Source organism: Trichoplusia ni, chromosome 12 (assembly GCF_003590095.1).
Source record: "Trichoplusia ni isolate ovarian cell line Hi5 chromosome 12, tn1, whole genome shotgun sequence".
In the NCBI taxonomy this organism is placed as follows: Eukaryota; Metazoa; Arthropoda; class Insecta; order Lepidoptera; family Noctuidae; genus Trichoplusia; species Trichoplusia ni.
In genome coordinates, this window is record NC_039489.1 from 13,498,080 (window position 1) to 13,514,037 (window position 15,958).

General features: G+C 35.0%; 1 protein-coding gene across 6 annotated transcripts; it reads left to right on the forward strand.

Annotated features, from left to right (window-relative positions):
- The first annotated feature begins 55 nt into the window (after window positions 1-55).
- Window positions 56-15,900, forward strand: LOC113499617 (jupiter microtubule associated homolog 1-like). 6 transcript variants are annotated; one of them, XM_026880141.1, is made up of 4 exons: window positions 56-123; window positions 5,781-5,884; window positions 14,306-14,478; window positions 14,767-15,900. In XM_026880141.1, exons 2-4 carry the CDS (start codon window positions 5,853-5,855, stop codon window positions 14,967-14,969), a joined length of 408 nt encoding a protein of 135 aa, XP_026735942.1. In that variant the 5' UTR covers window positions 56-123; window positions 5,781-5,852; the 3' UTR covers window positions 14,970-15,900. The 6 variants fall into 6 exon arrangements, with proteins under 6 accessions (XP_026735942.1, XP_026735940.1, XP_026735941.1 ...); XM_026880140.1 differs by lacking the exon at window positions 56-123 and adding an exon at window positions 130-236; XM_026880142.1 differs by lacking the exon at window positions 56-123 and adding an exon at window positions 5,445-5,532.
- The last annotated feature ends 58 nt before the right edge of the window (window positions 15,901-15,958 follow it).

Consider the following 15,958-nt stretch of genomic DNA (forward strand, 5'->3'; position numbering starts at 1 on the left):
TTCAGTAAAGCCCAGAACTTTAATTTACAAGTATAGTAGGTTCTCAAGTAATTCTCTTGCAATATCGTACTTTTCTATCTCGCTCGCACGCATTCCGTCAAAAAGAAGAGCAGCGACCAGTCGGTGAGTAATATTTCCTCTGATAAAAATTCTCCGAAGAGACCGTTACAACGCATTCGTTACCGAATCAGTCCTAAAAGTTACTTAGTGAAATATTTAAGTGTTTATTTAGTTCGGTAAGTGTCTTTATTCTGTATTTGTAAATTTCATGGCACCGGCCGCCAGACGTTAGACACGAGCCGTTATTTTTCAAGATTTTTGTAAAGGTCAATGAGCTTCTATGCCGCAGGACGAGATATCCTATCTAAGTATCTGAGTATCGGCGTATAGTTTACACCGCATATTTGCATATATATTCGCGTTAAAAATCGGATTTTACCGGATTGTATCACGGTAACGCATGGTGCGATTGAACAAAAGAATCCACCGTTATATTTTGTTTGCCGCATGAATGGAGTGACCGCAGTACATGTACGATAGATTCTTTGGTTTTACAGTTAGATTATAAAATAAAACATAATTGCCGGGTTTGATATGATGCGTGGTATATTTTCTTGCGATAGATTCAGCTTATTGTGCCGTTATGGTCTGAATATTGTACGGTTTTGTACATTTTTCCTTGTCTGGAATGTCGTTCGCATTGCATTCTAAATATATAACGATTTGGTTGTTACCTGCGTCGGATATTTACTTATTTTTTGTTGTATTTGTGATTTGCGTTGTGCAGATGTTAATGGGTGGTGGGTTCTATGTCGCATTTTTTAGATCTAGAAGTTTTATAACATTACGAAACCTACAATGAAATATGCTTTAAACACGTATAACTCCACAGTATTATTAAACCTTATGTAATATCGTAAAATATCACTAGTTCTCTAACGATAAAAAAAATTATTAAAACAATAATTAAACAGCTTTTTTGAACTTTATATTTTTTAAGAACAGCCTTACAGTGCCTTAACCTTTGTAATCATTGCTACATAATAGTAAATAACAATTATTTTTGCCCTGTTACATACAATAAGTCAAAGCATGCAAGTCAGTGACCTATGATATCAGTTATCACAAGTATTTGAAATGCTATTGACCTTATAATTGGTACAAAGAACGGGCCAGGCATTGCCAAATAAAAATGTTACTATACTCGTAGCTATAATAGTCAATGCTATCTCTTTGTCAATTCATTCAGTATTAAATCATTAATTGCAATTATTTGTTATCTTTCTAATAGTTATCTTAAGGTAAAACTTTAATAATGATAGCATTATTGCCTAACATAATTTTGGGCTTCAAAAGCCTCATCTATCAAAAAGTGTTGTCTGATCTTGTTTTTTTCTCTGCATCGGGCAATAAATACTAGAGAATTAAACTGTTAGCCTACCTCTATAATAAGACCAACCTATAGATGTTCTACGGTTGGAAGTTGACGTCCCATATAAAGTTTTGAGCATTGTTTTAGTTACAAAACCAATAAATTGTATTCTTCATACTCAATCTCAACACTTGCATACTTAAATGATTTAATTGTTATCCAATCATCTGCTATTATTTATGATATTGTAATTGAGGCTATCACTTTTCCTTCCCTGTTATTTTTAAACAGTAAAGTTTAAAGTAAACGGTTAAAGGAAAAGATTTAATAAATTGGCAAAATATTAAACCATTTTAACATCATGTGCATGGTTTAAGTTGATCCAAACATTATTTAATTTTGTAATATTATCAAAGTCAATTTATTTATGGAAAGCGGCTTTATACTGATTACTGATTACTAATATCATTTTACCTTCTAAAACACATAATGTTGACTTTTTACCATATGTATAGTGTTGTCTAGAGCCAGTCTAGTTTATGACCAGCAGTCATTAAGTTACCAAAATAGCAGCTTAAAAACAGCTCATTAACTTAAGTCATTAAATATTACCTTAATGGGATACAAACAATCTCTTTGCAGTTTTTTTTTACGAATTTCGAAACTTCCCTGTATTGGTGCCGAAATTCGCTTTTCAATCTATTCTAAACATAAAAGTAACTAGATAGGCAGTAAATCATTGTTCAAAATTTGCACAATGCTTCACAATGTGGTGCAACATAAATTTCAATATTCCCGCCCTCGTAAAGGTGTCAAATAATTCGCATGTTCCGATCCTTTGTAAATAAGACAGTCCTTGTTAATGAGCACACAAAGAGTCTTTGTGCAGACATCCGATTCTGACCACAAAGGACGCACAACCGCACCATTCCTAGAGGTTCCTGCCACAACGCTAGCCGTGCTCCATATTAGCATGCTCAATGCTATAAGTGCACGCATCGTTTCCATGATGCATGCAAGTACACATTCCAATCGTAATAAGCCTCCGTTTATTCATTGTTTTTGCTCTATCACAAGATATTGAGAATTCGTTTTGCTCCCAATTTGAACTCTGATAAACAATTATTCGGTTGTTTAGACACTGAATTACAGAAGTTACTCCCAACGATAAATAAGTAAGGTCTAATTAGATAAGTTACTTTTTCGTTATCCTAGAGTTTTGGCTGAGTGCCAGTCTGTTTTGCTCGAAGGAGCTAATCGGGATTTCGTTGGCACGGGACCATGATTATATCGAATGTTATCTTGTATTCAGCTGAATTGGCAAAATAAAAATTCAGCAGGACGATAGGTTTAGACTAGAGAAAATTATCGACTACCTTTTTATTGCTATTTTCTAAACAACTCCATTGCTGAATCACTAATCTGAATTTGTATTCTCGTTGTCCGACTATTAATCCCCTGATACAGAAAGCTAACATAATTGGCTGTCAATAATAATTAGTCTAGTGAAAGGCAACCACACATGAAGACTAGATTACTTTCTGAGAATAGAAATACACACCACGTGTAATAAAACAATACGATCTCGTAAAATGTAGGAGACTAAAGAGTGTTTAATTTATAATGAGTGTCTTTTCGACTGCTAGACAGTTTTCTCTCATTTTCGCTGGCGAATAAGCTGGAAAAATATCTGGAGCATTGGATTTTACCACTGGGCCAAAGCTAAAGACATGCTTTTGACTAGCCTTATTTGTTACAAATCCCTAGCCTTATTTCTAGATATAACTGAGCCCTAGGTAATTAACTTCCTACTATCTGGCAGGTAATTCCGGACTTACTTAATTAAATGAAGGAAGGCAATAAGGAGTTATTCTCTTAGGAACTTATTGTTTTGCAAAATCTCATAACAATGAAGTACTTCGTTCGCTGAGCCTAGAATTAATAACAATCTTACCTATTGAAAGATTTCATATCGTCGTTTAACTATTGTTCCTAGTTCTTCATTTAAGTGAAACTTCGAACTCCTCTTCTTTAGGAGTTCCTTGTTTATTGAAAACAGAGTAAATTTACTCTCTCTGATAACATTTTCCGTGTTATCTAATGAACTTTTAGATTAAACAGAATGTAATAGCAAAGCGGTGCTTATTCCAAATGAATCAGATTTGTGAACACAATGAAATGTTTCACAGTACCAAGTAGATAGCATTGCTTCCTTCCAAGCATCATTTAATAACCCGGTTACCCTCGCTTGATTACAAGTTGTGCTACGATAAGGAACTGTTTATTTATAGTACTGTTGGACTAGCCCGTAATTATTTATCATTAAACAAGGCTGGCTAACTAAATTACATGTGTTTGGAGAGAGGATGCGCTCTTGTTAAAAGTTTTTTCGGTATGAAGGTATTCGGCATTTTGTTTGCTAAGTGCTTTTGACTAAATAGACTTTGTTTTGGGCATGAGCTTGTTCGTGTAGAAAATAGGTTACGAGAGGCAATTGTAGGTGGTCTGTCTAGCTTTAGTTGACACGCACAAAATACTAATGGCTAATTAACCCTGATGCAATGATACTACTAAAATGTAATCCAATGCTGCCACAAGTAATGAGAAGAGTTTAAGACAGGTCTTAGGATTTGCAGGATAGTTACATCTCTAGACATTAAAATATTGTACAGGTTCTAACTATTTACGTGGGCTGGAGAACGTTCACAGGTTTAGTAGAACTGGTATGTCTAGATAGCAGTAGGTTATTGCATAAATATTCAGCCCTTAATGCTACCTGCTGGTTGTAAGTCCTATTGCTTGGCTTATTCTAACGTTCTACACAACTGATTACAATACCACAAGAAATTGTAAAGAGATTGTGTTCAGTCTGACCAAAATTATTGCATCCCTTTTCGGAGAATTTTGCCATGCAAAAAACGCAATACAAATTCTTCAAACCACTTTTCAAGAAGGGCTATCTACTAAAGTCCCAACGAACAGACGGGCGTGGGTTGAACAAATAGACAAAACACACCCGAGACCGTAATAAAACCAAATTATGGGGCACTCGAACATTTCAAAATCGTTTTATTTCGTGGTCAGTACTCCTATTCGGCTGACCGGTTCTCACTTCTTACCCTACATGGTACAAATTCGATTACTTATGCCCGAGTATTTGTCTGCATATGAATGACCATCAAAGGCGTGTAGCAATCTGCGCATTTATCTTGTGCGCCCCTGCGCACTTAGCTTGGTAGAATACATGTAAGTGGTATAGGTACATAAGAGCTGGTTGCTATGCCGGCTTGTTGTTCATTTAACTTGGTACATGGTAAACTTACCTGTAAAGGATGAAATGCATACTCAGATAAATATTTGATTATCCGTTCCACTTGGCAAAAGTAGCATTTATGATTTCTTTAGAGAGACGTGCGATATTTGTTTACCTGGAATGTCAATAGAGATATCGCATGTTAGCAGAAACATAGAAACAATCTTAAGAGTTTTTTCAGCTGTTAATTAAAATTCTCTTCGCCTATTTTCTTTCCTAATAACAGAAGCACGCTTCCAATTCATGACTCAGACGTTTATTGATTGTAATGTAATCATACCTTCCGGCTGGCTTCCTAGATCAAATGACCGGCTACCGTCCTTACTTAGTACTTGCGTAGGTAATAGTTGTATTTGTTAGGGTGCGTTCGCAGGTAGCGTGGTCGAATGTACTCTCGACGCGTGCAACAACACGCAATAGGCGCGGCAAAAGATTCGACCAAAATGTTACCCTTATTTTAATATAGATTGTTAATTAATATGATGTGCGTGTTAACAGGTTTTTGCTATAAAAAATATAAAATTAATTAGGAGATTCGTCGGTACAGACAAGTCATCAGCAACGCCTTTAATTTAAAGCTAAACTGTTAGCTTAATTACAAAGGTGCGATGGTCGTGACGCGCGAGTTGAACGCACATCGACAAATATGTCCGCGCCCTTAAAAGCCAGTTGAATGATTCATCGGGTAAACCTACGTTGGTATTGTCTTTATGTCTGGTTTATAGACAGACGTGTAATGTACGGCTGATGTTGTGATGGTTTTGAAATCGACCAATAAATTTCCCTGTTGAGTAAATTTTAGGGTTCCGAGTCGAGTATTGTATTGGTGTAGTTTAGAATTTATCAGGTGCGTTTTAAATTATTGTTTAGGAAACAAATTTTAATTGTTATTTTCTTGTAGCACGGAAAATTAGAACAGCACTTACTTATAAAACGTAAAATCTATGCAATGATAAATGTGCTCTTATATGTGCTCTTCTGCTTGTTACTTTCGTTCGTTTGATGTTTTTGTGTGTGATTTTTGATTTAATAAATAACTAACAGTAACTTGTATAGTTTTTCAGTTTCTATGAATGCAACGCTTTCTCGTTACAGTGTTAAAAGAACTCACAAATTACCTAAAGACATCTCTATATCTCGTCCACACTGCTAGGCTGATCTGGTAGAATGTCTGCAAACCAAGAGGCTTTGAGGAATAGGTAAGTTTTAAATTATCCCTTGCCGAATGAAATTGTTCTGTTGCTGTGTGAGTCCAATAGACGGCCGGTATTATTAATATTATTGACTAAACACATATTTATCAAGCATCTTTACTATATTTTCGACGTGTCTTGTGTCGACACTCTTTAAGTTTAAAGATGTTTGATAAATCATTACTAATATACCGGCCTACGTTAGTATTAGAGCGCTAAATTATTTTGCATTGCCTCTTTTGTATCGAAGTATTATTTCGAATGACGTACCAAACTGGCAATGACAAATCAATTGAGTGCGAATAAATAAAATCACTGCACTTATTGGTTTTAATTTGGATTTCCATGATAAGCGATTGACGCAGTTTGCAACTTGATTGTGGATGTTATTTTTGGGGATGATTTGCGCAAACGCTTATCATAAGAATTCAGCCTTATACAGATCGGGTAAGGATTTCTGTCAACGAAGACAATACTTTTTCCATTCTATAGTATTTTCGGTGCCAGACACGCAAAAAATTGACTCAATCAAGTCTTGATTCGTGAATTGCAACTGTGGACACAAAACTTTCACCGAGAATCTACTGAATGGGGAAAGTGTGAAGGAACGTCTTTTATCTCAGTTTCATAGAAAAACATTACCATTACACAAAGAAAATCAGTAAGGACATTCTGATGTGCATTTACTACATTAAGTTTATGTAGAAGATTTTAATTGCTTTTCATTATTCATAAGTAGTACACAAAATACTTGAAAAACCATAGTTTTAGCAGAAACCATAGGACTATCGTCATTTTAAAAAGTAAGATTGCAAAAATTTTGCTTACTATTTTTACAACCATTTGGTAAATAACTGTAGATTATAGACTTTAATAAATTATCAAGTATCTGTAACCCATACTTCTATGCCACTGAGATGAAAGACAGTTCAAATTGAATGTTCATTAACTGTACTCACAAAGGTTTATAGTAATCATTTGGGATTCGGTTCAGCCTATCAATATTATTACCTTACTACCTACTAAATTGTAATGCTTGTAAATAACATAAAAAGCATTAAAAGCTTAAAGTTGTCAGTTTAAAGCTAAGTGCATTTAAATATGAAACTAATATGAATTTAAATTGTTTATTTACAACAGTTATTGATCGTAGGGAAACGGGAATGCCTGATAATAGGTATCCCTCACGCCAATGAACGATGTTTGTTCAAATGTTTGATTTTTACGTTCACACGCTAGGGCGAAACTCACGAGTTTGTATCATGATACGTTTGTGTTGTCTTTGTTCTGTTTTTCATGTTTCACGTTAATTATTGTTTGTTTGTGCCGTTATACAGAAATGTCTATGAAATGTATGATAAAGAGTATTTGAGGCCATTATTTTTAAGCATAACCTACATCACACGCCCCTCAATACTTACAAACTAAGCTGGTTTTAACGTCCTGTATATATGCTCTATGCAATAATGCTCTAGCAACAGCACTTACATTTCATTGACATTTCTGGCAATCGTTTTTTGTTCGTCGTGAGGGTAGTTCTGAACCCGATTTGGGATTGGAAAAAGCTTCTGTTTTTAAAGTTGAAACACTTTTGTACGTATTTTTTTTTGTGTAGTATAGATAAAAGCATGAGTTTTGAAATGTTTGGATCTGTTTTGTGTAAGTGAAACTGTAGTTTTGTATCTAGTGATTTGCATGATTGGTTATTGAGTTACTGACATTGTTCACTTGTTTATTTTTATCTTGCCTTTCTAGGTGTTTCTGTCAGGTTAAAAATAAAATTGTGTGTAGGTTTTAAACCGTTATTTGGTTGCATGTTTGAAGCACCGTTAACCCGTCAGCTGTTGTTTTTATTACATTTCAAAAATACTGGATTTCGCTCTTATGAACCCAGTCCCATTAAAACAAAAAAAAAGAGCTATTTTTAGTTAATGTGACGCATTTACCGAAAGTTAATTAACATTGTACATTACCTAGCAATCAAATAGAAGTACTTTTAATTACAGTTAGAGTCGTTCTGAAGTCTAACATGTCCGCGGTTATTATTTAATTTGGCAGCCATATTGTTATTGCAAGATAATTGTACTACAGTTGAGAGCTAACAACTGTCGATGTTGTACCATCTGTGCGCCATGACACATGGTGTTGTTTTTCTGCGAAATTGTAATAAGTCCTTGTTAGAGTAGAATACTGAATATTTCCGAAATTAAAGATAAAACTTATTTGTTTGATAAGCTTTTAGATTCAGTAGAAAATAGAACTGTATTATCGTGAAACAACTCTGACATTATGCTACATAATCAGCAGTAACGGCGAGTCAACATAAAGTAATAATCTAATTCACAATCTAGATGTATCATTCCTATCGATCGACGTTTTCCAAAACGAGTACCACACAGGAAAATATTTTGAGTCGAGTCTTCAATTCTAAAAATAGACTCTCAAGATTAAGTTAGAGATAAATCAAAGAACTGTGAATACAAACTTAAACTCAAAAAGATACCGTTATTTATATTACCAAGTAAAATTAAACGTATATTTGCTTATTGACACAAGGAATCGGTACAACTCGATAGATTTTCTATTAACACAGACATTGATTTCAGACAAGTTCATTAAGTTTTTGCAATATATTATTCGGTTGGCTTGCAAATTCAATTGCTAGATACCGAATATAGCCTTGCGGTTCGTTATTAAAATCTTTTTAGGAACGCGAAACGATCTACTTTTTCAGCTAATCGTATATTAACACAAATTCTTGTGTCTTGTAATCTTTGGTCAGATTTTTTTTTTCAATTGGTTGTCCAATCATCTAATCGCCTGATTGAATATTTCGTCGGATATAGAGTTTACATACTTAACTGTATAGAATACCCAAATTAATTAATACATGCATGCTAAATACATTATTATACGACAGACATGCTAAGTATTACTAACTTTAATCAACAAAATGTATTCTTAGAATCTGAGATAGTGCTTATGATTCCTCGCGATTAGATTAAATGTATTTAAAAACATTACAGAGAAATAAGTTAGTCACAGTACAACAGTTTCAACAGACGTGATTCAGAATTAATGACTGTAACCAATTGGGTGACGCGTTTGTTAAAGAAACATCGATATTTAATCATAGATACTGTCTAGTATCCTGTCGGTTACCGAAAATTATTAAGCGCACTAAATAAGACCTATTTACAACTGTTTATGTGACTGTTACTTCTATAAATCTGTTGGATTACGTTTCATTTTGGTATGTAAACAAAGCAATTTTGCTTATATCTTTATTTCATTTAATTCTAAAAGCTAATGAAATATTAGAATTACCTGGATGTTATATCGTCTTAGTTTTCTCATCGATTATATTACCGATTCTCAAGCTAGTTTCCCACAATTACTGATTCGATAAACAGATGATCTGGTGTTTTTTATCCCCAGCTACTAAACTATAAACATGGAAATAGCAATGTGAATATGTTGATGGGTACTGCGGCTTGATGTATCGTTTTACATGTCGTTTGACGCACCGGTGACTTCATTTTCGTTCCAGACTAATCCAAGGTTAGATACGAAAATCTTTGAGTACTTATCTGTTTAACAAGATGATTTGTTGCTGGAAACAATTAATCTATAAATCTGATTTGATTGTCCTCTTTGCTATATGGTCTGCTGCTGTGGCACTTATGAAATCGAAACATATTATTTTTGGTCATCAAATAAGTGACGATGTTTTGTATATTAAAATAGCTCCGTAAGCAAGGAACATACGGCTACCCTTGCTGTCGTGCCACCTGTTTATCACTTGCTTACATTACCAACCTTTAAAATCATTCTAAACAAACTCTACCGGTGTTTCAAACAACCTGTCATGACATTCAAAAGTCGTCGAGTTATTCCACACCTTTATGTGTCTGGTCCAATCATCTTTTGTCCTGATGAAACCTCTGTGAGGAACGTGTTTCGTATAAATTATGATCTGTAGTCCTTTATATAAATGCGCGCGCCGACTACGTCACAGTCTTCGCACTTGTACTTTTAAAGGACACCAATAAGGTCAGGGCCGATATCTTTGGGCGTTACCTTTCGGCATGTATGTTGAATATGGCTTCGCATTGCCTCCTAGATATTTCCCTGTCTGTTTATCGAATGTAATCCTCTCTGTAACTGGAACTTGAATATAATTTGAACTTAATCTAGGTTATGAAAAACATCAGTCAACTGAGTGACGCTAATGTTACAAAATTACAAGCATTGTTGTTATGTTTGCCCTCAAATTAGACCCATTACTCCATATGGGAAAGTAATTGAACCCTAGTATCATTAAGGGTCAAAATTAGAACGAACGATTTTGAGAATTTAGAGCATGAGGTGATAAACCGAAATTCAGGCCATTTACGTCCATTACTTATAGTCTGACCCTGGGTATTTAGGTACAGACAAATTAAACGCCTATAAGTTTTATGACCCGTTGATATTAAGTTTATGGCAACATAGTTTCACTAAACCATGACGCAGCTTGTCTATAGATTAAACTCTAGTTGTTGCACTAATTAATAGTAGGTAATTACGTGACTACTTGATTAATTTCTAATTGCGTTTAATTGTAGTTTGTATAACGTCTTACAAAACGCTGTGTTAATTAGATATGGAATGGATAACCCCTTGAGATTTGTATAGCTTACTGATGATAAAAGTACCGGAATAAAGTTTTGATGGTTTTGATAGTAAAAAATAAGTAGACAAAGTTAAGTTATAGGAAGAAAGAAAAAAGCAAAAAAAAAACTTGAAATAGAACATGAACATATAGATAGATGTTATTTTATTTGCATCTATGTTTCCGTAGTCACATACCTTTGATAGTTATTTATTAGAAGGTCATACTTATGATTTATCATAAAGTACATCTGTAAATACGCAATGCATTACGACGAGGTATTGCATAGTCATGGAAACGAGACAAGTTATCGTATTCATATTATTTGATATCTCTTAACTTATACAGTTACTTTGTACGGGTTAAACTTGCAGGTAATAAGGAAAGGTAAGGTCCGTTCTAAGGACATATTAACTGGTCTTAAAACTTTCTTTTATTATTCGATATGAAATAAAATCTAAATCAAAATTTCAGCCTAAAATATTACTCACGTTAAAGCAAATGAGCAATGTGTTGCTCCTAACTTTTTTTATTTATGTTTTTTTGCTTACTAGATTACTCTTAAAACGGACTGAGCGTAAAACTAATAGTCAATCAAGTTGTGTCTAGTGGAATACGGTTACAAATGAACTTCTATAATAAAGTATAAAAAAACATGATTGACGCACATCAGTACCTCGTCTGTCGGTGCATTGTTCAACACATTATGTAAAGGATGTATCTATTCTATCTGCGCATGAATAATCATTGTAATGAGCTTTCTATCTGTATTGTAATTGATTAGTCAGCGGTCAGGCGATATCATTAATTTCTATTATAAATAGTATGCTACGATTGCGCTATATATTATAAACATTTTCCCCTTCAATTTGTGAGCTAGATTTTTCACGCGGCTTCGGCTGCATCTACTTTTATTGCCGCTATCATCGTACAAAAAAGAGGAAATCCTGCAATTTTTCTCTTTCTTAACTTCAAGTCTCTCAAGCCCCGGTTGTCAGCTACCTGCATACTTTATTTTATAAAAATTATCCAGTATATAATCTCACAAAATTAGGCCCTTTATAATATAGTTAGTGTACCCCATCAAATATTGCAGGTCCTGGTTCAAAAACCAAGTCACAAGAGTTCAAATTTCGTTCTCATGTGCGTATTACATAGGTAATACTTAAGGTAAATAGCACTTATTTAAACGGTTAAAGTATAGAACATCGTCAGATGCCTAAGGCGTATTGAACCAACTGACACCAGGTCGTTCGTTAACCATACGAAAAGGAGAAAACAAAATGTGTATGCCCAGCTAGAGTGATACTATCGAGTTCAATAACTAACCCCTGAACATGTGACATACTGTCTGCGTGATTTGATAGATAGTAAAGGTGTGCATATTGATTGCACGGCACCCCACTGATATACGCTGATAAGGGCGATATTATCGACAGTTGTTAGCATCAACCAATTGTAAACTCCTTATTGGGGTGATTGTGCTATTTATTGAGGGTAGAATACGGGTTTTCCGTACCGGTACAGGCCATATTGTTTTAACCAATATGCTGTAATTATGTGGAATCGTAATTTGAGTATTAGGTAGTGTTTGTGGAATAAAGGAGATATAGGATAAGTTTGATTCCCATATGGATAACGTATTTGCTCTTAACACATAATTAGAAAAGGACGTTTTTACCTCCTTCTTTACGGATATTAAGTGGATTTTGCCTATGTTCAGTGATATACTAAAAATACAAAACTACCCAATAAAACGAAAAGAAAAGGTCATTTGAAAATAGTAAAACTATTTATTAGCATTTACCTTAATGTAATATACTATATTCACTGCCTAAACTATTAATCTGAAACAAACAAACATGTCAAAAGCAATATCATAAATCCACCTTCAATTACGATCACCATAAATAACTTTCCTAGACATAACTAAAGTTTTTATAACAGAAGCAATTTCAATAACAATTTATGATGTTTCCCGACCCCCATACATTGTATAGCTCGTAGCTACGCATGTTCCTAAATCGTAAAATAATACCTAGTCTAACCATGGCAACGCCCTAAGCTGAAACCCACAATGGGGTGAATAAACTCTGGTGTAACCAAACTTAGTACATTCATCTTTTACGATTTTTATTATCTGAATATTATGTTATTTTGTATTGCTTAGCTTGGTAATATTAATACGATATGTATTATGTATTTGTAGTCCTGTTTTGCTGTACGCGTATATTTGCTCGTGTCTAATCCGATCATAAGTAATGTTTCGGCCAGTCACCCTAACGGAAAATGGTACTTAAGTATGACGATATAAGTATAGTATTACGTGCTGTTCAGTACAAAGGCTTTATTATTTCGGAACGATCTGCAATAAATTGCATTTAGATAGCTGTTTTTCATACATACATATTATCTGATAATCTAGAGCAGACATGACAGCATTAAACGATAATTCAGTAGGTATACTAACATAATATTGACGTCTAATTAATCTACGTTCAATATAAGGTAATTCTAATTAAGTATGTTTCTTTTTGTGTGATTAGTAAATAATATGTTGGTCCTAACATGTCGTTCCTAATTTGGTTATACAAAATTAGGAGGCCTTTTATTTCTTCAACAGTTAAGTTATAAAAGATTTGAAAGAATGTTAATTGGACTAGATTTGATATTTATGTACCTGTTATGTTGCCTCAAGGTCGAGAAGATAATGTAAACATTATGTATACAATAATACATATAACAGATTACTCAGATAATCTCTCGTCGTGGGTGTTTTAATCTGGCACGTACAATCGTTCTCCTAGCTCTAGAATTAATTTCATTAGGATATCACTTATTTGGTACTAACTTGTCTACATAAAAGCGGTGAAGGTTATACCTAAATCACAGAAAATTGTTGCAATATGAAAAGTAATACCAATGAAATGAATCTGCCTGCAGACTTCTACTTAGTAACAATGAAGCTTCGAGAATATTCTGTTACAAATCGACCCACATTGAAATAAGGCCGTCTTTTATTAGAAAACGAGCATCCTTTAGGACATGTACTCATTAAAACACGCACGTACAACAATATCCAATTAAAACTTATCATGAAGTGAAAGTCCGGTAATTGTTAGAAAAATATATTTTTTAAATACTGCACACAATGTGGCCGCCGCTATAAAACTTCCCAAAACGGTTCGAGACAATCATTATACAAACTACTTTCTTCCCACGCGAAACCGCAGAATTTATTGTTTTAAAAAATTAAATCGAACTGTCATTCTTTCATGTCAAGTCATTGCGATATTAAATTATTTATTTGTGAACATTAATATTATTAGCGAACCGTCGTTTGTAACTGAATGCAGACTTATCCTGGGAAATAGGCTCTCCTGATTATTATAGGGAATAGGGTACGTACTAATTAGGTAAATTTTAAATTTTAAGTAATTCGAAATTTGCAAAAGTATTCCTAATTGGTTGTTTTGCTGTAACCAAGCTAATTTTTATTTATTTTGCGGTTAATTAATTGGGGTCAGATGGTGACTTGTGTTTTGTTCTCAGTTGGTAATATTTTTCTCCCTTGTTTTTTTTTATTATGGACGTAGAAACTTCAAATATTAAAATACTACTTTAACAACTTGGGTTGTTGATGTGACCTGCTTGAGGTAACATGTAGGTACTGGCAATGATTACATACCCTGTCATAAGAACTAACGACACGCTACCGACGACCATAATTTTGGGTACTCACACATATTAATAATATCTGTGTTCTATTGCAGTGCAAGGATGACTTCAACATCTTTCAACGTGGGTCTGAACGACAACACGCGTCTGTCTAGCCGAGTGCTGCGCCCTCCCGGCGGCGGCCACACCGACATCTTCGGAGGGGAGCCCGAGCCGCAGCAGACTCCGCGCCGCGGACCTCCCGCGTCCACCATCGGATCTGTCGTCGGTAAGTGTCTGACAGTCTTTTCCTTGGATCATCCTCAGCTTATTAAATGTGATGTGTGTTTTCGTCACAATGGATTGAAAATCCAAAGAATATACTGATAAGTCCGTGTGGTTTGTTGCAACTTATATGTACAGTATCAAATTGGCTTCATATGGCAGTTAGTGATATCTCAGACTGTGACTCTTGAAGGCGATATAAGAAATAGGCCGATCGAAAGAATTCGTAATTGTGGTATGATCTTATAGTACTATTACTACTGTGTATAAAACATTGATGCTGTTATTCCAGGACCCGATGAGCCGAAGCCAACCAACGGCACAGAAGCGAGCCAGAACGGTCAGAAGAGCCCGGTGGAGGCAGCCCCCGCGCCGGTGGAGGCGGCGGCCAAGCCGGCCAGCCCCGTGAAGTCGGAGCCGGCGGCGGGGGCCCGCGCCGAGCCGCCCAAGCGCGTCCGCGTGCCGCCCGGCGGCTTCTCGTCGGGGCTGTGGTAAGCCCGCCCCGCCCGCTTCGTTTCTCGCGCAGAAGATTCCCGGTGGGACCAGTTTCGTTCGTTTGCATTGGGCGCTCATCTGCATCTGTTTCGGCCTCTGTATTGCTGTCCCGCGACAGCCTTCGGTATATAAATTGTTTGGTACCGGTCTGCGTAGAAATTACTAAGTGTTAGTCTTCGGCCGATCTCCTATCTTTGGCTTTTGTGCGGAACGTATTCGCCTGATGTGAACGTTGTTAGATTTATTTAGGGTATATGCTGTGCCTTTGATTTTCAAAAGTTGTGTTGGTTGTAGATAGTTTTGTTAAATATGTGATTGCTCCCTGGTCCACTGTCGGGTCTCTTAGAATTTTGCTTGATAAGATAACGATGGTTCTTTTACAATCCTCGCAAAAAGGAATTCTTTCATATTTACTGAACAGGAACATTTTCTTTCAATACTAGTATTATTTACCTATATAGTTAGGAAATTATTTTCTTATATTTTAATCTTGCATTATATCCAGCTTTTGTGTCAAAGCAAAGCGTATTGTGCTCGCCAAACTCTCTATTAGGAATGTGAAGGTCACAATTTGGTTAAGATTTCCTTCAAGGCCAAACATTATTAACATTTTATATTACTATTTAAATTTTTCATTCAAATTTCGTATTAATGTCAAGCTGTCTAGAGGTTATTATCGTGTAAGGCTTTAAATTGGTGTGTATCAAAGGTATGTTGGCGTTTCGATGATTTTTACATACTTTTTAAACAGACTGATCTGTGCCTAGTGAAGTTGATGTTGTACTTAAAATTTGACTCAATTTAGCATTTCATGTTTTGCAGTTGTGGTTTTTATTAAAAATAACTATTGTATGCCTTCGCTGGCAAATGCGATTATGTATATTGATAATGATAATTGTATTTTTATATGAATTACAAAATGTAAAAAACATTTCTGAGTTTTATTTTTGTTCACCCAATATATTACGAGTTTAAATTATTATATGAAA

Coding starts and splice junctions, on each gene's coding strand:
- LOC113499617 (XM_026880141.1), top strand. CDS start 5,853: ATGTCTGCAAACCAAGAGGCTTTGAGGAATAG. Junction 5,885..14,305: donor CAAGAGGCTTTGAGGAATAG/GTAAGTTTTAAA, acceptor GTTCTATTGCAG/TGCAAGGATGACTTCAACAT. Junction 14,479..14,766: donor CACCATCGGATCTGTCGTCG/GTAAGTGTCTGA, acceptor CTGTTATTCCAG/GACCCGATGAGCCGAAGCCA.